Source organism: Phalacrocorax carbo, chromosome 2, assembly GCF_963921805.1.
Source record: "Phalacrocorax carbo chromosome 2, bPhaCar2.1, whole genome shotgun sequence".
In the NCBI taxonomy this organism is placed as follows: Eukaryota; Metazoa; Chordata; class Aves; order Suliformes; family Phalacrocoracidae; genus Phalacrocorax; species Phalacrocorax carbo.
Window position 1 is genome coordinate 50281255 of NC_087514.1, and position 22977 is coordinate 50304231.

At 41.8% G+C, this 22977-nt stretch overlaps 2 protein-coding genes and 1 long non-coding RNA gene across 6 annotated transcripts in view; 2 read left to right on the forward strand and 1 right to left on the reverse strand.

Annotated features, from left to right (window-relative positions):
• Positions 1–11802: 11802 nt before the first annotated feature.
• CHST9 (carbohydrate sulfotransferase 9) overlaps positions 11803–22977 on the forward strand; it is a 95430-nt gene continuing 84255 nt past the window's right edge. The window contains exons 1-3 of one of the 4 annotated variants that reach the window (XM_064442816.1): positions 11803–12038; positions 12844–12891; positions 19692–19888. In XM_064442816.1, coding sequence (XP_064298886.1) covers positions 19789–19888 — 100 coding nt within the window. In that variant the 5' untranslated portion in view covers positions 11803–12038; positions 12844–12891; positions 19692–19788. Of the gene's footprint in view, positions 12039–12330; positions 12892–14768; positions 14877–19691; positions 19889–20345; positions 20403–22977 lie in introns of those variants that run through there. The other 3 variants (XM_064442818.1, XM_064442817.1, XM_064442819.1) reach the window with 3 other exon arrangements.
• Positions 14316–18149, reverse strand: LOC135311927 (uncharacterized). The gene is made up of 3 exons (XR_010371476.1): positions 18076–18149; positions 17515–17602; positions 14316–14870 (listed from the first exon to the last, which is right to left on the reverse strand). It is a non-coding gene; the product is annotated as an uncharacterized LOC135311927 (long non-coding RNA).
• AQP4 (aquaporin 4) overlaps positions 19863–22977 on the forward strand; it is a 119388-nt gene continuing 116273 nt past the window's right edge. Inside the window, exon 1 of the mRNA XM_064442821.1 lies at positions 19863–19888. The gene's annotated coding sequence lies outside the window, so the exon portion shown is untranslated. The remainder of the gene's footprint in view (positions 19889–22977) is intronic.

Sequence of the window (22977 nt, forward strand, 5' to 3'; positions counted from 1 at the left end):
CTGGTATTTCAAGGATTTGGATCCCAGGCTAAAATAAAGGTGCATAAGGTGCTATAATGGGCCTAGAGATGTGGAGGTAGTAGTTAAAATGGTTACTACCTCACGGTAGAAATTTGGGTGTTTGAAGAAACACATTAGAATTTAAAGTACAAAGTGTGCAACTTCCAAAGCTGTTAAAAGAGCTTTCTGAGATTTCAGGGAGGATGCCTTGAGAAGCAGATGTTTGCATCAAAGCTTCACAGTGAATCTTTGACACAAACTTTGACACAAGTTTCTGAGTTTTATATGTTTTTTAATACAAATCCCACTTACAATAAAAACACAGAAAAACAATGTGAAATTATATGTAAATATATTTTACTACCTGGCTTGAGCCACCTCATCAAAGATCAGCTTTAACGATTATAATAAAGACAGAGGGAAAAAAAGTGAAATCACGTGCAAATATATGTGCTACTTGTCTTAAGCCATCTCATCAAAGATAAGCATTCATAAGTTTAGGAGGCTTTTTGAGCAAGGCCCACCAATTTCAAATTTCAGTTGCTGAAGTTCAGCTCTGGAGCACAAGAGAAAAGCAAGCAAACAACATTCTGGGAAAAAATAGGCAGGAAGGAGATGAGAGAGGAGTGTGACATGCAGTATGTTGACCTAAAAAACTGCTAAGTAATAGATTTTATTTCCATGATCTGTAGGCAATCCTAAGTTCATCCGCACACAGTCTTGCTTATAAAACAAAAAATCCATTTCTCAATCCTGCAAGCCAAGCTTAGCAGCTACTCCATCTGTTGAGCTGTAGTAACACGCAGAGGCCATACTATCGCTAGGTATTATTTGTATCCAGGGTACAGTGTAAGGTTGTAATTGCAAGCGGTGACCTCCTTTTTTGGGTGCCTGTGTGGGGATTTGTACTGGGAACCTCCAGGCTGAGACAACATTTTTCAGTTGGGCATTGCCATCATTCATTTGTTCCTTGGGGACAGGTTAAAATGATCAGTGGGTTGCAAGTGGGTCCTGCGTTTCTGTCCTGGGCTGGCCAAGTCTTGCTTTCCTTTAGGTCAGACTATAAAGCCTCACCACTTTGCAACTCATTGCTCTGCTATTCAGGTCAACTGTGTGACTAGAGGCTGGTCTATGCAATCAGGGGAAGTTATTGCTGATCCCAGGATGCCCTGGTTTGGCATTAAGAGTAAACCATTTTAATAATCTAGTGTAAATCTCAGTTTTGTGCATGTCTTCAGCTCCATCCTGCAGGGAGGTTCTTAAACCCTTTATGAGTCTCTGCCATTTAATATTATGCTAGATAGGCTCGGCTTGCAAAAAGGAAAGCACATTGGCACCGGGCTTTCTTTTTTTAACACTGCTAAATATCAGGCTGACAAGACTGATAATCTTCCCTGATTACTTCCTTCAAGTTTTATTAGAACATGTTCCCGCATTCATTCAGATATTTAATTTCACTATTGATGGCTGCTTCCTAAAACATAAACAATTCTGTCTTCGTTTGAAAAAAGGTTTATATGATATCCAATAATTGCCTTAAGTGACAGCAACCACCATCACTAGCTCAATGCATTCTCCAAGGTTACTGGACTCAAGAGCATTTTCAACTACTAATTGTTTTTCTGCATGCTTCTTTGTTTTTCCCTTGGTCTGATAATTAATTTCTTCATTCCTTCCTCAGGTTTTCATGTTCACACACTAATTTTCTTCCTCAAGCTCCTGAAATGTTTCTGTGTATCTTAACCTTCAGATAGAGCCACTGTCCTCCTGAGCATACACCCATTTTTCACGTGGGGCTCTGCTAAATGAGGTAACTCTAGAGTTGTCCCATCAGCCTCAGAAGAGTCCCTGCAGATTTACACAGTTAGAGCTAAATGTGGAGTTATTTACAGATAAAATACCTTTTCCCTTGTAGTTCCACCAAGCATGCAGCATTCGACTGGGGCTTGCTGAGGTGTAGTGGGAAGCTCTAGACTTTTTGCACCTGCTTCCTGGACAGCTACTGTCTCATCAGAGAGAGCCTGAGGAGCTGCTCTTTCGCTCCTTGAACAAGGGACTGGCAACAACTAAAGGGAATTTCTAAATAATCACAGCATCCCCAGGTCTCCCTCTGAGGAACTGTCCTGGAAGAAATAGATAAAGATCTAGGTGTGCTCGAAGCAGAAGCAGCAAGGAATTGCAGTGGCTGTCAGACTCTGTGGAAACAACGTGACTCTCCCTCTGTGAATAAGGAGCAGGGTGCTGGCTTGGGTGATGAGAGAGCCACAGCCACCATTACCTTCGGGACTGTCAACCCTAAGTTTTTGGCAGCATTAACATGAGAGTTACTCATGCTCATGCAGGAGAGCACAGATGTGCCAGAATAAAATGTTATCTGTGCCCATCAGAAGGTGTTATTTGGCAACCAGATCTTGATCTCCCAGCACTGTAAACTGCTACCACCGCCGTGATGTGCATTCCCCATAGGTTTTGCAATAGCTGTGTGTAAATACTTGCAAATATTTACACTTATTTACAAGATCACAGTATGCAGTGGAAATCAGAAGTGTGGAATTTGTTGACCTGCTCCGATCAGTGATTAATATAATCTCAAATGCAAAAGTGTGCATTGCTGGAATACAGGATATTTCATTATCTCCTTTAGAGGAAAATTTCATGTTATGAAGCATCAGTCTTTGTGGGCCTGTTGACTAGAAGAAAAGCCATTCTGTCTGAATATTCAGCCTACCTACTCACCCAAAGCTACTATGCATTAAAAGGATGGAGGACTCATTTTATCTGTACACTTCAACATATTAAATTGCACATAGCAGGTGTTGCAGCTTTTCCTGTCAAATTATCCCATCTTGTGGTGGTGGTGGTGATAGAGGTAATGGTGGTAGTGCTGCCTTTCTAACACTAGGATAGGGGGAAAAAAGACCTTACTGAAGCAGAAAGTGTGATCATAACAATGCAGAAATGAAAAAGGATGCTCAGGGGCAAGTGTAATACCTGAAAGGTGTTGTAACTCATTTATTGAAAATGACTAGGTTTCATACTACCATCATCTTCTTAAAGGATTGCATTCAGTCCTTTTTGACAGCTTAGAAGTCTCTTTTTCTATATAATGTAATCTTTACAGGCAGCTGCTAGAGAATGCAGCGTAATGAATGCAGGTGCTGAATACAAGATACACTTATGTCATAAGGTGAATTTCATACATTTATTTGAAGTTGATCCATCAGTTGCAAACCATGATCTGATGTAGCTAAATGAGAGTCCCCATTTTGCTGATAGGGTGGCAGAAAGGAAATCATACCTATAGCCTGCAGCCCCAGAATAGTATTACAGTACTATGCATACACTGGTTGGGGACAAAGATACTTGAGCAACTGCTGTCAACTCATTTGCTCCAACCTTCTATAGAGATTACCTTACCCTTATCTTAAAAAAGATACTCCAAAAGCATGTTTGTGGGCACTTGGAAAGACAAGATGATCTGAAGACAAACTGACCCCTATCTCATTTGCTAAATATCATTTAATTCATTTGCTAAATCATCTCTCATCTCCCTCCCCCACCCCTACCCCCATGTAAATAGGCAGTTGGTGATAGTAAGACTGATGATTCAGTGGGAGCCTGAATTTTTCCATCTTGTTAGCCCCTGCTGATGGTTTTGGGGCAGTCCTCTGTAAAATCTGTTGTTTCACAGCTGGCAGCTACCAGCTGGCTAGTTACTCCACCTGGAAGAAAGGATGTGGCAGTAATTTTCTGTGGGTCCTGGGGTGGGAGAAGATCGATCACAGGTGAAAACTCTGGAGTTGCCCAGGCTGCAGACACAATAGGAGCTGAGTTTCATGTTGTGGAGCTCTGGACTTCTAGGTTAATAAATTTGAATTGCAGTGAGAGTATGTATTTGATTCTGAGCGGTGTATGGACTTCTGACAGCAGGGTGTCAATGGGATTTGCTAATAATGGTTTCCCTATGAGCTACCTAACAAAGGTTTTTTTACAGCAGACAATCCTGAAAAACCTGACTGTTTCCATTTATTTGTTTTTGAACACATAGCTTGGCAGCCTGTCTTATAACACTGACAGAAGCAGCAACTGTGTGCCTAACACCAATTTGGTGACTGTGAAAGAGATTAAGGAAAATAAACAAAAATTCCTGCTACTTTAATTCACTGCTGAGAGTTTCAATTGGCTTCATAAGCTCAGGTTTTTTTTAAATTAACCTGAAAATTTGAAACAAAGGGACATATTAATATATTTAGAAATCAAAAAAGTATACAACATCATGTATGCATGTAGACTTAAACATGCATTGACCTGAACACACATGATTAAAAATAGTTTAAGACAGCTCTAGTTGGAAACTGTGATTGGTGACAACCCACACATGTTAGGTTAAGGATGCTAAGTGTTTACAGGGCCCACATTTCCTGCAGTTTCTTCACCTGTCTAACATTCAAATAAAAAAAACTTCAATCTCTACTGACCAAGAACTTTGCAGTTTATAAACAACACAATAGTTTTAGCTGTGCTTTAGTTCTACAAGTACTGTGAAATATTTGTCATTATGTCTGTGGAGCTTTCCTAAACAATATATTTTGTACCTAAGCATTTAGCTTTAAAGGCATAATTATGAAGTAGAGCATTTATTTGTAAAGCAAGCAAAAGAATAACAGGCTGCTTTGTTTTTTCTTTAGCCTTTTTCCCATAGTAATTAAGATACTCCCAAAAATTACAGAAAAAACCCAAAACATTTAAGCTTTTCCATTTCCAAAATTTGATTAAATTCCCAAGCACATATTAAAAAAAAAAAAAAACAACTCTTGAAAATAAATATAAACAATCATTCCATTTGTGAAGCCCGGATCAGGTGTGTACTAGGAAAGACATTTGAGACTACGCTACAGTTCCATTAGTTGTTAGCAAGTACTTAAATTGCACACAGAGATGTTTTCTACATAAAGATGAACCCTAAAATTATTTTAGATTCTCTCATGGGTGGGGTGATAGATCATATTCACCCCTCCAGATGTGGAGTAAGAATCTCTAGCAATGAAAGCACTACACAAGTACATTTGCGGAAGTTCATAATCTGTCCCAAATTACTTATCAATTACTCTTAAGTTTCATTCTGAAGGCAGAGAGATGGAAAATTATTATAACACCTGGAAAAGGTGAGATCAGTAGTCACAAATCTAAATACAGTCCTGGCCAGGAGAAAGGGTCATTTAAAGCATCCTTGGGAAAAACACCTTTGTTCCACAGGTTACAATGAGACAGAGACAGAAAGAAGGTGGCTTACACTGAATTCATGAGTGAGATAAATTCATTGCAAAATTCAGGCACAGGGTAAAGGATGATTGCTTCCTATTAAAGAAACAATCTGCTCTGGGTAGTGGTTTCCTTGGTAGGAAGCAATGATTTACCATGTAACTGCTTATCACAAAGAAGGTAGTGAGCTATTCTGTGACCTTTGGGAAAAGAACGAGAAGAAAAGGGCATGAAATCAACGAGGGAAAACTCGATTGGTTATGAGGAAAAGTTTCCTAAAAATAAAGAAAAACCTTCCTGGGGAACCTAATTACTAGAGAGAAAGTAAGCCAAATCCTGGAGCACATGTTTTGTATACAGTTGAGCTGAGCTGAGCCAAGGGAAATTAGCAAGAAACCTGTGAGATGTGTTAGGATTTTATGATCCTGGGGCTCCATCATGGCATTCACTTGCACTTTCTTCTACAGCATTTTGCAGCAGCAGAGCCTGAAGGCAGGAAAAATGGCTGTGGGTATGTGACAAGAGGGAAATCCCCTTGGCTAGAGAGCTTACTTTCGTCACCCGTTTCCAGAACAGCTCCAAGCCTAGTTCCCAGCCAGAGCTGAAACAGTTCTTCCAGATCTCCTCCTCTTTGAACAGTCCACCATTAGAGGCATACTGAGTTTTCCCAAGGTACTCTTCCTTTTAGTGTGTAATATTATGCCCTTTAGTGTTTGGAAAGCTTGATTATGCTATCGTTAAGATACAGAGTTTAACTGCTCATGCATGCTGCTGAATCCCAAATCCATCTCGTCTCCCAGTCTTAACTAAGAGCTTTTAATACGTGAAGATGGTCCCAGAACCAGGAGCATACATAATTCCAAACAACATCCTGGCTAGGAGGAGGGATGAGAGAAAGACACGTGCAGTTTTATCCACCCTGCTTGATCTCATGCAAAACAGCACCACGTGATGGTCAACCCCTTCAAATACTGCCAACAGATCTAGCTACATTAGCACAGTAATTAGACTAAAAGTTTACAGCTAAAAGAAGATGGCCCACCAGAGCAATCACCATTGTCTCAGTGTAATATCTTCATCTAAAAACCCAGCTGTGAGAATATTTTTGGCCGAAAACAGGCAATAATAGGCCCCTCTTGGTTATGCCCCCTCAAAAGCTATCTTTTGTTTCATATGCATCTCAACTTCTAGCCAAAGGGATGTGCGTGATGAGCAGTGAAATTGCTTCCATATCTTAAGCTAGCCAGCATGCACCCTACATCCAGTATAGAATATTTGACCTTGTTTTCCTTACGCTGCCCCTGTACGAATACCTTGCTGAGGTGCAAAGGCATAGGAGAATATTGGCACTTGGACATATGTGAACCATTACTCAATGACCAAACACTTAGGACTAACGCCCACACTAGAATTTTTTTTTCAACAGATCTGTAGTTCTCTTTCTGTCTCTCTCCTACTATATAGTGTCTGGTTGTCAGTCTGCCTAGTCTTCATTGTACTTTCCACCCTCATTTGCCATAGAATTTCTCTGTAACTTATTTTTTTCTGGCACATATGAATACCATGATGTCATAATTTGCTCAGTGTTTGAATCTGGGCTGTCAGAATGGGTTCAAAATATGTCCATTAGTCCTATTAGGCAAAGCAAACATTCAACACGTAGTACAATGCTGACAATGGCTAAGAGAACTCTGTACTGTTTTATTTAATTCAATCCTCCTTTATCTGTGCTTCAGGGCAGTTGCCAGACTGTCATGTCACCGTATTTCTGCTTTTTATTCCAGGTATTTTAGGATGGAAGAGGAACCAGAACACTGGAATTACATATTTAATGGTATGGTGTCTTGTTTCAACAGATTGTGAATCACTTTGGAAGCACACTCAGTTTCATGTATCAGTTCATTTCTCTGTCGATTTATATAGACAGCTTGTCAACAGATGTTGAATCAGTGCAGAACTTCCTACTCTCAAGAGTGCTGTTGGGAGTAAGAGAACTTTGTTTGTCTCACATTCAGGGGATGTGTAGAGACCAAAGCACAATATTCAGATTTTACTTCTCTGACATTTAGTAGTTATGTAAAAGACACAAAAATTGCTCTAAGAGGGGCTTTGGTGGTTTTTTTTTCAGTATGTGTAATGCCTAAGAGCAGTCAGGCATAGCTGAGAAATACTGACTCCACAGTAAGGATGGAGATGATCTGTTAATGTCCCTTCAGTCAAAACTGAAAGACAAACATGAAGAACATATCCTTCAAGAACTTTATGAATGCCTTTAAAGCACTTAAACGGTTAAGAGATTCACAATTAAATTTGTGTGAACACCATACTGATAACTGAAACACCAAAGCAACTGTCTCCCAGCTAGGCACTCTAACAAAGTAGGCTACTCTTTTCCAGGGGGTACCATAATCAAGCATTGTTTGGCAGAACAAAGATAAATGTTTCCCCTTCTCTAGAACTAGGTGAACTAGAAATTACAGTGTTACATAGTTTTTACAAACACTCTTCAACAGGCCTGGAAAAACAGATCTCTTGGAATTTTCTCATGAAAGTGATGAAGGCTTTCAGAGGAACTTCCTCCTTGCTTTACAAACCACATTTCAACAGAAAGCCTTCTGACGCTAATTAAGGGCCTTGTTCATTCATTTGTGGTCTGTGATTCTGTGGTAGGCTAGCAGTCTTCAAATCTCATTTTTGGAGTGAGATGAGATATTTTTGGTGACAGTTTGACCTCCTGATTTTTAGATGGGCTTTCCACAAGACAGCATAGGACAGCTCACATAGGATGGGGTCACACAAAGCCCATAGTCCAACCTCCAGCACACAACTGGGACAGACATGGGGTCAGGCCAGGTTGCTCAGGACTTTATCCAGTCTTGTCTTGAAAAACTCCATGCATGGAGTCTGCAGAACTGTATATACTTCTATCTAAGATGTAAATACATCACATAACAGCATGAGAACGTACATACCATACATACCTACCCTGCTAACCCAGTGCCAGGGCAGAGGGAGTAGAGAAGGGGAGCTAATCTTAAGCTTCCTACTGGAAGCCCTCCCAAATCTTTTAAATACGGAATTAATTCACTTCTCAGAAAATTAGTTTTCAGGATATCCCGAGGCATTTTCCAGCCCTGCAGCACTTGACAAAGTAGTAGCTGCCATCTGAAGAACATTTTAGAATTAGAGTAAGATAATGCACTAACCTTCAGAAAAAAAGGTTGCAGCTACTGTTTTCTTTTAGCCGTCTTTTGAGGCAGGAGCCCATTAGAATAAAATATCTTCACAGTTAATTCATTGAAGTGTTTCAGTCAAGTTGGGTTTGTTTTTAGAGACTTCTTAAGAAAACTTTTTAATAGCTGAAGAGCAACAGACACTTTGAATTGCCTAATATTTTTGAACGAGCACACAACTTGCTTAGAAAGGCTTTGATAATTACCCCAGCATACCAGTTACTGAGCAAATGAATTTTATAAGTTGCTAGCAGTTTTTTTAAAGAAACAAGCAAATGCCCCATGGCAATGCTTAGTGGAGGCAAATTTTAGCCTCCTAACTGAGAAAAGGAGCATGTAGTAGGTGGTGTATTTCTAGCTAATTAGCTGAAAATTAAAAAAGCTCAAGGAAATAAAATGAAACCACTTGCTGAATGGTTTGTGCCCCGGAGCAAAAGACACCTTCCTAATGATAAAATGCTTTTAATCACCAACGGTTTGTCTAATCAGCTCTATATTGATATACAACACACAGCACTGAAACTGTGCCAGCGTCGCCCCTCCCAAAATTCACTGCAGTAAATGATAATGGTACATGGAATGAATTTGCCTAGTCTAAAAAAACCCTCTGAAGGTCTAATCCTTCCCCTTTGGAAGAGGATTGGGCCAAACAGGCACAGTTTTGCCACAGCTGCTACTTGAGTCATAGATTTCATACGGAATTTTTCTTTAAACATAAGAATCCCAACTTCTGACTCCTTGAAATGTGTATAGCTGTGTAGGTGGCTGAGCTAGCTTTGCTGTAAACTTTAAAAAATGTCAAATGGAAACCTGGGCTATGTGGAAATTTCAGCAAGACCAAGGTGTTCCCTAAGAGCTCACAGCAATGGCACACATGGTTTCTGTCCTACCTGTCGTGGGGCAACGGTCCGAACACCCAAGGGGGATTTAGGGGGCTTACACAACGTGCACTAGCAACCCACAGAGAAGCAGTTGTGAGCATGGGTAACTGTGACCTACCCTCCACACCAAACTTTCCTCCATGGCTGTTGCTGCTAAGATGAGCTGAATATCTCCACAGGAAACATGCTTAACGAGGCTGGACTGGTCTTACTGTACAGTAAAGGTGTCTTTCACTGAATTGACCTGTAATTTTTAGCAGGTTTCAGTTTCAGTTCACGACCTGTTCTCTTTCTTCTCTAACGGCACTGACTAATCCTGTTACTTCAAGGAGGCATCACCACCTGACTGCTGCCCCACAGCTTTCAGAAGATGACTCTGCTACTTTAACCATTGAGCTGCTTTGTCTACCACAAGACACAGGAAACATGCAGAAACCTGCCAAGAACAGGGTTTCTGATGCAGGCGCTGGCTCCGTCCTAACCCCGCTGACACAGACAGACTGCCGCCACCCTTTCGTAATTCATTTCTTTTTTGCTACATGTCAGGCTTCAGAAGGTGCTGATTAAATTTATGTAGTTGCTGAGCTTCCTAATCCAGTGTCTCATTTCACCTGCATGTTGAATTTTTAATCTTGTAAAGATTCTTAAATCCATAGCTGGAAAACCCTCTGCACTGGAAGAACCTGTGGTGGAATAAGTATTATATAAGCTAAGTGCATGGAGGTTTTTTATTAAGTTGTAAAACAAGACCTGGCTTTATCCCAAAGCAATTAATTTATTCCTTTAACTGAAAAAAAAATCAAGACATCTGATCTTTTCAGTGTTATATATAACTTCAATCAGTTGATGGGTACAGCCTGAGTAGATCAGTCTGAAGAAATATGTTTGCAGCATGTACTTATTGAGTGAAATTAAATCTACAACACTCAGAAGTTTAATCTCTATATCCTTATTAGAAGCTTCAGTGACCTTCATTACAATCTTCTAAGTGTATTACTTCAGGAAACTAAAATTCAGTAGGCATGTTGTTTTTCTCTAAAATCTCACTGGCCATCAGGGACTAATAGATCTGTAATTTATATCTGACGTTGCATTTTTTGTTAGGGCATATGGTTATCATCCTATCACATGCCTGCGAGGTTGTCTGAAAGGGAAAACATGCTCAACTCTTGACAACCAGCAAACTACTGGCATATTCTGCTGTTAAACACATATCCCTCCCTCCTTCCTCCCCTGTTTTTAGTGCTAGGGAGCCAGACAAGCTGCAGGTGTGAGGGATAGTCTTTACTCCCCAGAACTTTAAAAGTGGATCCGTGGTTGTCTTTAAAGGAAAAAAAAAAAAAAAAAATATCTTTCCTCCCTGAGTCTACTCTGAGCTGCCAGCCTCTGTAAGGAACTGTGACTAGGGCGGTCCTTAAGTGAGATAAAAGAGAGAAAATTCATAGCAGCACAGTGAGGCTATATGTACTCACACAACCCAAACTAAGCAGGAGCAGGATGGTTTAGCGCTTGGATTGGAAATCCATAGGGAACAGCCCTGCACACAGGTCTTGGCTGCCTGTGGCTGCTTCAGAACGCTTTTCAATGAACACGTGTTACCCCCAACGCCTCAGCTCTGGTTGGAGTAATTACACCCTGCTTAGTTAAACCCCCCTGGAAATCAGAGCAGCACACAGCTCTCTCCTGCCTGCCCTGAACTACCACCGTCTTGAGCTGGTTGGCGATGTTCAGCTTCACGCCGAAGGTGGCTGTGCTTCGCTGGCTGGAGAAGCGATCCCTGTGCGCTGCCTGTAACAGCGTGTGAGATGATCTGAGACCTGTTAGGGTAAAAGATGTAAAAATGTGAAGTGTTACGTTACGGCCATTCCAAGAAAGGGCTTATGCCGTAAGTGAGGGATAGGGCAGTGACTCAGGCAGCGTTTCAAAAATAAGCGCTGGGGTAATTCTAGGGACGCAGAACTGCAGGGAAATGCCAAAAGGGGAGAGAGTCGGATAGAAGTGGTTTGAGCGCAGCTCTGCAAAGTCAGAACTCCTCTGTGCTTACCCCATCTTAGCAAGAACTAGAGCTATTTCTTCAAGGACTTCCTTGAAGAAATGTAAACAAAGCGATGTGCCCATTAAAAGGAGATAAAGTCATTTATCTACATGGCTGGTCTATTGGCACAATAGACTGGTAATGTTTGCAAAGGTACATATGGAGTGCTAACAAGCATTAATTAAATATTTTTTTTGTGTCACCTCGTTTCCCATACGACAATGAAGTTTTTACGCTACCAGTTTTAGTAGCTCATTCCAGCTACGACTTGCCTCTACCTGGCAGCTTAAGTACATTTATTTGCTAGGACAGGGAGAGTCTACCTCCAGATATGTAACAGCAAACAAAACCTGTTAGCAAAGCGCTTAATCTCAGAGGCAGGAAGGGAGTGAAGCTCGCCACGCAATGACACGGGCTTTGCAGACGCGGCGGGGCAAGACAGCGAGCAAACGCTGTGCTTACCTGTCCCCGCGGGGACCCACGCGCCCGGCATCCGCGGGTGGGTGGGTTGCGGGTGGGGGGGTCCCGTTCGGGCGGGAGCTCCTCACCCAACCCGCCCGGCCCCAAAGTTTTGCGGTGAAAGTTTGTGTGTCGGCGCCTCCCGGGAGCGGCGGGAGCGGCGGGCAGGTGAGGGGCTGCCGCGGGGGCGGCGGGGCGGGGGCCCAAAGCCGGGGTGGGTTTGCTGCGGGATTCCCCCCCTTCCCCCGGTCCCGCAAGCGGCCGCGTGCGTCCGTCAGTCCCCCGTCCGTCCCCCACGGCACCCCCCAGCCCCGGGGCGCCGGGAGCTTGGCTGGGGGGGAGCGGGGGGAGGCAGGGCGGCCGCCCCGGTATGTCTGTCCCGGGCCCCAGGGAAGGCCGTGGCAAGGGGCTCCCGCCCCCCAGACCGGCCGCCGCGGGTCGCCTCCGCTCTGAGGCGGGGGGTGGGGTGGGGGGCTGCGGCTTGTTTTGGAAGCCCAGGGCTCCGAAGCGTCCCCCGAAAGTTGAGGGGAATGCTGAGCCCCCCGCTGCGGCACCGTGCGAGGCAGCGCTCCGCGGAAGGACCAACTCTTCTGCCGATTCCTCACACGCACCCCCCATACACGCACCCCGCCATCGCCACACCCCGGACTCGGGCATTCGGGGCACGTCTCCAAAATAAAAAATTGGCTAGTATTGCCAGTGTGTTTTTAAGCAGTAGAGTGCATGGCTGGGGCTGACTGCGAGTCTACTTGGCATGCTGATATCCCTTCGGTTCACTGCAGTCAATAAACAAGATCGTGTCATTTCACCAATTTAAAAAAAAAAGGAAGGTCTTGCATAGACACAGACCTTTTCCTGATCTCCCCCATCCTCAGAGGGGGTAGAAGGTCCACCTCCAATCCTGCCAGAAGATTAAGAGCTGTCAGGTTGCTGTCTTGTGAGCCCTGTTTCTGTTTAACTTCCCAAAATCCAGGTGACTTCCATGGGACGGCTCGCTGACTTCAAGCAGCGCTTCAGGCAGGTAAGAGCTAAGCGTGCCAAACCTGTCTTTGTCTGCTGAGGTGCAATAGGGACCCCCAGTCCCGACTGGGAACTCTTATGAAGAATAATAATGTTTTTTCCTTTTTGAAGTGAGATGTTCCGCTGCTGTAGAATGAAATATTGAATATTCTGGTAAACCAGGGAAATTCCAAACCCTTTACTTTCAGTACTGAAGTGTCTTCTCTGTTCTTTTTAAGTAAGCAAAACTTTTCATGAGGCTGATGTGTTAACCTACATACTCATGGGTAGGACAACTCTGCATTTATGTGCTGTTAACGCAAGCACAGCGTTTGTTTGTTTCTTTATAAAGAATAATTATTAGAACTGCAGCTTTAAATTAACCTACAAGTGGCCGAGGGTTGCTCTGTGGATTAAACTAACATGGTCTGAAGTTCAACAGGATTTATTGTTGAGGAGCAGGACCAAGTGGTTGTATTTGTGCATGTTCTCAGAAGCAATGCAGGTGCTATGGACTGCTTTCAGTCACTTAGTACAACTCCTACGGGAAGATTTAATGGCATCAGAAACCAATATATGCTTCTTTACTAAAATGAGTCTTGTTTACATCCATTGCTTCATTAAAAGGAGTTTTTTCTTTGGAAATATATTGAAAGAATAATAAGGGACTAGTGACTTTAATAGATTAAAATGGCCGTATCAAATGCAAACCATGTTTTCTTTGCCATGTTATTGTGTATAACGCGTTGTATGCTATAAAGTGCATTAATAACAAAACCTAATTGCTGTAACAACATTGTGGTCTGCTATGTAACAAGGGAGAGTGAAGTAGAAAAATGTTAAATATGTGCAACTTGGCTGGGTGGGAAGTTACTTTGGTGATGTTGATGTTTGGAATTTCCTGACTGCTCCTGAAATTTTAAAATTTTAAGCTTTTTTTTTTTTAAAGGGGCGTTATTGTTTCAGGATTTTCAGTGGGTGAGTGAAGGATGGTCACTTTGTTTAAACAGCTCACTTTGAAAAGAAGTCCCCATGTATTTAATAGAAAATGTTTTATTGTTTGTCTTATGGAACTCTAACAAAATTCCCTTAACTTGACTTGCAAGGTTGGTAGGTAGTAAACTTCTGTTACCACCAGTGATAAAAGTTGTGCAGGCCAGGTGGTGTCTGCAGTTACACTTCAACACAACCTCCTTATAAGCAGCTCCTCAGGTGAAGAAGTTGCTGAGGTGTCAGCAGGACTGATGCACCAGCGGGCCTGGATGCTGGGTATCTCCCTCTTTGGCACCAGGTACTGAAATACTGTCTGTCGTGGGCCAAGAGAGAAACTCACCACAGTACTGTTCTGTCTGTACTCCGCCCCTGTAGTGAGGCCTGCCAGATTGTTAACCATTCCACCCCCCGACCCCCGCACCCCCCAGTAGATTCCTATGGAGATAAAGTGCTATATTATGGGAATTTTGGTTTGGTTTTTCATTTGTTGTTTTGGTTTTTTTTTTCCTACAAACTTTCTCAGCAGCACTGAGTTTTGTTATCTTGATCTCGTTACGCACTTAATTCAAATTTCTGTAAGGACTTAGTCTTCACCCAACCGTAATACTCAGTGTAACTTGCTGAGAGAGAGAGAAAATGGTAAGCATATGTTTATTCCTAGAAACCACTGGACTAAACCAGAACGAAAAGTAGCACTGTTTGATACAAGGAACTGTGCAAGCATTGTTAAGAGCTGGAGCCGTGCCTTTTGCTAGTTTTGTGGAGCCAGAAAGCTGAGATGTGGGCAGTGGAAAGGTGATCCTGGAGGATCACCTACGCGTGAAGTAGGACGCAAGATAACAGATGAGAAGTGAGGGAGGAGAAGGGGCGTTGAATTGAGAAGATATCCTTGCCTCCTTCCACTGACTGAGCTGAAAGTAGCCTGGGCCAGTGTCCAGCAGGATGTTCCTCAGTGCAAATTCTTCTGGCCATGATACTCCAGTGAAGGCAACAGAAAATGTGTTGCTTCTTGAGGTAAGGAAGGAGGGAAGAAAAAAAAAAACCATATGAGGGGTTGCAGTAGCTTTCTGCGTCCTTTCTGTCATTTTGCTTTCATTACTTCAGTTGTCTCTAAGGAAATGCTGAGCGTGTGGGCATTTGTGGTAACCCACAGTAATACGAATGCTTTGACCGTTATAAAAAGCATCTATTTTTTTTATCAGTATTCTGCTGGCTAAACACTCATCTTGATCATCTTTTTTTTCAGGTGAAGGAAAAAAGGTAGAGAGGAATTTTAAAAGAAAGGTTTCTAAATAGTTTGATGCAATCTAATGTTTTGCTTTTGTATGTTTCTGATTTTGGAACTAGGTGATGGTGAGGGCAATAGTGGCAAGGAAATCTTAAGTTAGCCAAACATACTGCATCCAGATGCCATTGGTTTTGCGTGGTCTGGAATAGGAAGAAGCCAGGGATGGTACCTGAATGCTGGAGGTGCCTCTCCTCAGCTGCAGGTGTATTTGCTTACCAGGAAGAGAAAGCTGGGCAATGTTCAGAAATGAGGAATCACGCCAAAAGCAGGAGATGCAGTCTTTCCCATATGTGAGTGGCTGTGCTATTTCAGTTGCTTGTGTTGGCCCTGTACAGGAATGTGCCTCTTTGAACTGGACCCAAAACACAATGGGGAATAATGCAAGGATTTTACTTTAGTAGAACGTGGATTCCTGAAACTCTTGAATTTGACAATGCTATGGGATAATTTGGCCTCAGAAGTGAATGATTATAAACTTGTAAAGTTTCTAAATTTTTGCTGCAAAGAGGTCTGTGTTGTCATCTAGGGCATGTAGTGTTTTTGTCTGCCAGATTAACTGTTTCTCCACGATGGATAAGAACAATATGTAGTAATCTCTCTCCAATACTCAAAAGGACCTGAAATTTTGGGGTGCGCGGGTCACCCTGACGTTTTCAGTGAAGGTTTGAGTTGAAAAGGATGAGATATTAGGGTCCCTGCTTCCAAAAGTGATGAGGGGTAGGTTGGGCTAAAGAAAGAATCGAGTTCAGCATAGGTGAGAGGGGCACAGCAGTTTCTTAGGCTACATTAGTTTCCTTGTAGCAAGCGCCCTATCCAGCAGGATGGTCAAGCTATCACCCTGTGGAGCCATGTTACCTGGGTCCAGGAGCAAAGAAAGACTTACAGCTTAACGAGGGACGCTGAACCTCTGTCTGGATACAGCTGATCTCGTTTGAAAATACTTAGGTTGAAAGTAATTGCTTGCTGGCTCTTCCTTCACAGCCACAAGAGGACATTCATTTTGATTAAAGAATATTTGCAGATATTTCCTCTTTGCCAGGATGCTAGAGAGTGTTATCCATGACCATTGCTTTTTAATACTAAAGGAAAAATTTGTCAGTGTTGTGTGGCCATTTTTCAAGTTCTACTAGGAGACTCGTGGACACAGACTTTTTTTAATGTTGCTATCATTTTTTCCTATGTGGGTTACAAATCACTATATTAAATAAATTAAACTACTTATTTAAGGTAAAAAGCCTTTAAAAACCTTATAAGGTAGCAGAATAGCTTCAGATTTTGGATGGGTTTGATATATTTAGAGTCTAACCTGTGCTAAAATAGGTAGTCTTAATTAAAACTAATGTTACTCTTGTTTAAAACTAATCTTAAAACTTAGCCAACACATAAAGAATACAATTTCATATAAATTAAATTGTAATAAATTAAACTCATTGCAAACAGCATGAAAACTCTTGATACAAAGATAATTGTAGTACTGTGATGATGGAGTAAATTGGCTTTAGAGTGTGTTTGGTGGTTTTAAAAAAGTGCACCTTGAATTGCTGTTTCCTTTAGGAACTTCTATCAACTCATAACTGAAACAGCCCTAGTAGAAAAACATCTGTTTTCTTATTCACAGATTAAATTGCTTGGAAGCGCTCCTGATTTTTGTATCCAAAGGGTGATGATGCAGGGCTTGTAGGTGGTGCTGCATGCAACCATGATGGTGTTTGGGCAAGCTCAGCTGTATATCCTATGCCATCAATGTGTCATGGATCCATGCAATGGCTGGTATTGCTAAAGGGGAAAACCATCAGCACTGTTCCTTGGGTAAATCCTTTGTGGGCTGTTGCTTGATGAAGCCAGTGTTTCTTGATTTCCTTTGGCAGTAAGGTCCCTGCTCCTTCTTTCTGGAGCAGTTTTTAGCTGGGTGAGCTTTCTGAATGTTACTGTGCAGTTGTGTAAGCCCTCATGGTGGTAGAAAGAGCTGGGTAGCCAGGGCTGATGGGAGCAAGTGGCTGGAAAGAGCAGGAGTGCCAACCTACGTGTGTCGGAAATGCTCACGGAGATGTGGTGTGAGATACTTTGCTTTCAGCATCATCCATGTGGCCTGAGAAAGCTTTTCTTGCCAGCTCAAGGACACTGGTTTTCGGAAAGGAGGGCTGAAAATGCGAGAGTTTTATGTAGGCAGAGATGGAAACAAGTGACAAAACCACAAAGACTGGCTTATTTGGAAGTATGCCCCTATTCATTGTGCATGTCTGGATTCCTTGCTACTTTTATTATAAAAGAGAAAGTTATGAATCCCAAACAGCTTTTCCAAAAGAAACTGATTCCTGCTTTCTAGTACCTGGAATTTAGTTTGTTTCTTTCAAAGATACTTACTCGGACCTTCGTGTCTTATTTGGCTTTTTTTTTTTTTCCTAATCCAGATGCTGTCGATGTCCTGTTACATGAACAACACAGCTTTTGTCTGGGGGAAAACAGAAAAGATTTGTATTCGTTGGTCCTTTGACTAATGGTTCTTGAAGCACTGCTTATGCTGGGAAGCTTCTGTCTCATCAGCAGAGTGATTTCTGAAGTCACGCAAACAGTGCATTTGCTGCAGGACTGAAGTTAGGTGCAAAGACCTAAGTAAAGCTTTTAGGGTAGATAAGGAAGACCCCAAGTCTGAGAATGCTGAGGGCACTGTAGGAAAAGGTGCAAGTGATAACAGCTAATGAAGAGCTGGCTGAAAGGAGGCTCCATTACCCACACCCTTGCAAAAGGCATTTCACAGAGAATTCCCCAAGTGTTTTCTTCGGTTTTGCCCAATATTCACTGCTTCCTTCCAGTCCTGTGTATCATCACAATAGCTGCAAACAGGTACATGTATATAACACGTAGGAAATTCCACCTTGCAGAATCAAGGTGGAAAGAACTAGATGGAATGAAGCACCTACTCACCTTCCTTCTGTGTTCCAGGTTTGAACCAGATACTTCATGACCCATTGAAAAAAAGACGTCAGACAGAACATTTACATTCTGTTAATGTCTAGCTATCTGTCTCCTACAGAACAAATACATATAAAATGATTAATATTTAAACTCTGGTTTACATTGTCAGAAGGCAAGTTTGTGCTTCAAAGAAGTGTATAGTTTTAGTGGCACAGAATTGGAAAAAAAACCCCTGTAGAGTTCTGAACACAGTTTGTTGTTCTTCAAATCTTTTGTCTCTAATGTAGTTACTTTGTTCATTCAACAGCTATTTTTAATGGGAGTTCCTGCTAAGCCTTATGTTTATGTGTATTTTTAGAAACTCAGCAATTTTAGATGTAACAGTGCTTAGTTATTTAAAATACAAACTTGTGGAACATGCAGTACTTCCATGTTTCAGAATAACTGTTAAATGCCTGCATTTTTTTTTCTGTTTGTTTGGATGCCTATGTACTTTAGCTCTGTTCTTTTAACAGACTTCTCTTTCAAATATTTTTCAGTAGGCTGTCCTCCTTTTAAAAGCTTGAGTTCTTCTTTGCATTCTTTGTGGTGGTTTACCGGGCACTTCTATCAGATATGCACTTACAAGGGTGTCCATTGTGTTGAATTTTAACACTTTCTTTTGCTGTGCAGGCCAGTTTCAACAGCTGCTCTTCAACTTCTAGTAATGCGCTTTTAAAGTGAACATGTTCTGATTCACGTTAAGGAGGTGGCTTTTTTATGGCCCACAGTGTCTTCTATGTTCTGTTGGTATAAACTGAATTTTATGGCCCCTTTGTGGCAGGTGCAGGGTATAAGGTAAATGACTTCCTTTTTCTGGGCCCTCTGCTCTGCAGGAAAGTAATCTTTTTGGTAAGGTTTTCCATCTGATCTCATTTCCATTGAACTTAGTGGCAAGAATTGGGTTCTTGACAAGTCCTTCCCATGATGCAAAGTAGCTGAGTAAAAAGGTAATCCACTGATTCTCTTTCTGCTATGTTACTGATATAGTCTTCTGCTGACATTCCCTAACCCTGTAAAACTCAACTTGGATTCATGTTTGAGGGTAGACATCAGAGTATGACTCCCTGAAGCGTAGGCTGAACCAATGCCGAGGCACTGCAAGCAGAGTTGTTGTGTTGCGGGGGTGACTGCAGACATCCTTCCTGGGGTGCAGAGGGTTGTGCGGCCCAGAAGCAGAGGCACTGGGTTCCCCATCACGGGTGGGTGGAAGCACTGGGGTGCAACACAGCCCCCAGGGGGGGCCTCTAGCTGCTGCTGTAGCTTCTCAGGTGTGGTGGTTGGTGGGCAGTGGTGTACTGGTGTGACACCCAGGCGTCTTGTTTGGGGTGTCACCTGCCTCCATTATGGCAGCGGGGCAATGTTTGGTGGTGTGGAGGTGGAATGGTCACTGCAGCCACTTCAAGAAACACTTCTGCCTGGAACTCATCCAGGGGTAGAAAGATCGTTGAGATGGTGAACAAGAATTTAAGCATTGAAAGTAATAGCTTGTAAGAACTCTAGCTTGTATATCATATGCTGTTTACAGTCTCTGGTGAAGAATGAAAATGTAACATGAGAACTAGCTCCATCTCTTCTTATTTCAGGTCAGTGTCTCAGGGGAAGATGCAGGCAAACTGAAAACTTCAGAAAAGTGAGCCATGTGTCCTTCTGAAAGCTGAAAAGTAGGCCTCTGATAGGGTCATGAACCCAAGACAAATCTTTGTGTCTGTACTGATGTTTGGAGTAGCTGGTCTACTCCTCTTCATGTATCTGCAAGCTTGGATTGAAGAACAACATACAGGTACAGTATTTATTTATTTATTTATTAAGTGTAAGTGGATCCATTACTTCAAAATGTAAAATCTGTTGAACACATGTGGACAGCTCGGGGGAGTCCCCCTGTTTGGCAGTAGAATGGCTTGAACACAGACTTGTTTTAATTGCTACACTTCATATAAGCATTAGGAAATTTCTTGAGTCACATGAAAAGATGCCCCCAGCTACCTAATCGTATTGTATCAGCTTCATTTGCAAAAGCAAGTGTTGCAAAAGCATATTGTGCATGCATGAAGCCAAGCAAGTCCAGTTTAGAAATAATTCTGTATGCTGATTTTCTGTGGGTTTTGTACATTTTATTTTGAATGGCATAGCACTTCTGGGAGAATTACTGCTATGCCTTGTAGACAAATGTGATCTTCTAAGCAACAATGCTTGTGGAATCATCCTTTCCCATTTTTTTTGTTGTTTGTTTGAGACAGATATTGGACTTGAAGACTTTTGTTACATATAGCATCAGAGTCATATTACAACTTCAGGTAAATCTCTGTTAGCACTGGCTCAGGATTACGCTTCTGAGTTGAGTTTCTGTTGTTCCCTGTTTACCACACTTTGATTTGCACCACAGGTTGATCTAGATTCTTTTATGGATGAAACTAAACCAGGCTATTTACCTCAGCCTCTAGTGGATGCTCAGTTCACAGGACCGGTCTAGAGTTAGTCTGAAGTAACCCCCCTGAAATGTGCATAAGGTGGATGTCAGTAAGGTTCTTAACACCCACTATTTTGCTCTGCCGATCCACTTCTGTTGTGCCATGTTACTTGATGGCATATCCTTGATTTTAGTTGTATGCTTGTTTTGTTCTGGTGTGTTTGGTTCTTTCGTTTGTTTGCTTGCTTTTAGGGTTTTTTCCCCTAATAACAATACAGAATGTTCCCGACTTGTTCAGAAGTTCTGACTTTTATGTCCTCTTGTCTCAATTGCTCAGCTTCCATTTCCTCTGTAAGCCTCTTACTTTATATTATGCTGATACCATTGTGAAGAAGTACATTTGTAAAACCACATTAGTCTTCTGGCTTTATTGATCTGTGCTTTTATTCTGTATGAGCTGCTAGGCTCTGGTATATTTTAGGCAGCAGAAGTGGTGGCGGTGAGGGGGGATCTAGTGCGTTATTCCTGCAATTTTTTGACACTGACCTTGAGGTTTTTTTCAACTAAGTGCAATGATCACAACATTATTTCAGCTTGTTAATGTTTCTGGGCAGGTCCAATGTATTTACAAGCTTGTATTAACAAAACTTAAAAGAGGTAGTACAAGCTCCCTTTGGAAAGATTCCCTTGTTAACACAAGGGTGCTGGCAGAAAGAGGGCTGCGGGGGGGAGTCTTCCTTCAAAATCCCTGCTGTTGTCAGGAATGTTAAGGGCAGATATGCCTGCTTTCAAGGTAGTTCAAGAATGTAGATGATGACTGTAGATTATTGATTTATTTACTTGCTGACATTCTTCACATTCCTTGCATCTTTTCTTGTGCTGTAATTAACCTTTCTTTCCTTGCAGTGCTCCTTGTTACTATTTCTCACTGTGTTTTTTCCACTTCTTTCTTTTGTCTGTATGTATCTACCATTAAAAAGAAACAGGAAAAATATAATAAAGGGGGAATTAGAACCTACCGTGAGTTTTTGGGCAACCAGATGCTTTCTTTGGGGTTTTCTTTCATGTATTGCCATAATCATCTTCAGGACAGAGGCTTCTTGTACATATAAGTCATTTCCATGTCTAAACATTTCCCTAATAAAATGGAAACTGTCAGAGAATAACAGAATGGTTAGTGAGCTTAAAGTGTGACTGCAGTTTTGAGTGCCCTTCTATCTCAGTGGACTGCCGTTGTGATAGCACTTCAGCAAGATCCAAAAAAATGAATTTTGGCATTCTCTACAGTTGCTAGGTCATGCATGATGGAAAGAGCATGGCAAAAAATCAATCTGTACTTCTAAACTTCACCTGTATCTCTAAATTTTCTGCATTTTCTGCAGCTCAGTTCTCTAATGTTCCACTCCATATGCTGCTTAAGAGTTGATATGAAATAAAACATTTGCATATTCACAATTTACATTAGTTTAGATATGTGCATTTTGCACTCTTACACACACACAAACCCCCAACCTTCCTTTTCTGCTGTGTTTTTCATATTGCCGTGTGTTGTGTACTGTGGCTTTTTTGGGGATGAGCTGTGTCTGGAGAATCGCAAATTGACAAGTACCTTTACAAGGATTTTATGTGCTCCTTTAATCATATTACTAGCCACACAGCTGTAAGACAGCTAGTTTTAATCTGCAAGCGGCTAAGTGTGTCATATGGCGTTCTGTTACGAAATGGAAAGTGCACCTCCCACTTGGCAACTGCCGTGCCATGGGCCTATAGAGATAAGTGTTTGTTGTAGGCAGAACTATTTTTATCTTCCACAGTGCCCGGCTCAAGACCTACAGCATTTGCGTTTGGTTGCTGAAGGATGGAAAGTTGGATGTGTCTGAGTTTAGGCAAGTATCTGTTTTGCACCAGTGAGGTGATGCTGCTTACCACCCCATTCCTCTAAATATCTGACTTGGAGACTTTATAAATCACAATCACTGGAAGAGATAGTATATTTTACTTGATTGTTGTTTGTAACATTCATACTTATTTCTCAGGCTCCCGTAGCTGTGGTGTGGATGATTCTCAAGAAGATGTAGATTTTTGTGGGGAATTGGAAAATTGTACGTTAATTTACAATTTCCTTATTAGTGTTTGTCCTACTATATTGAAGTCTGACTTTTTGCTTTCACACTCGCCATTCACATTGCCACGTTTTCTCTTTCTAGGTGTTCATAATTTTTCACACCAGGCCTAATGCTGCTTTTCTCTCATAGTTTGACTTTTTTCTTTTTAGCTCTCTTCTTCCTACTTGCTCTTTACATCTCTGAGATCTCAACTGTGATTTGATTCCCCCATTTGTCTTATTTTCCTGTAGACCTGATCTTTATCTAAGCATGGGTTTTTTTCTGTTTTATTTTTGCAAACTCTCCTCATCACTCAAATTTATCCAGCCCAGGAACGCCTTCCCTAATCTTTCATCC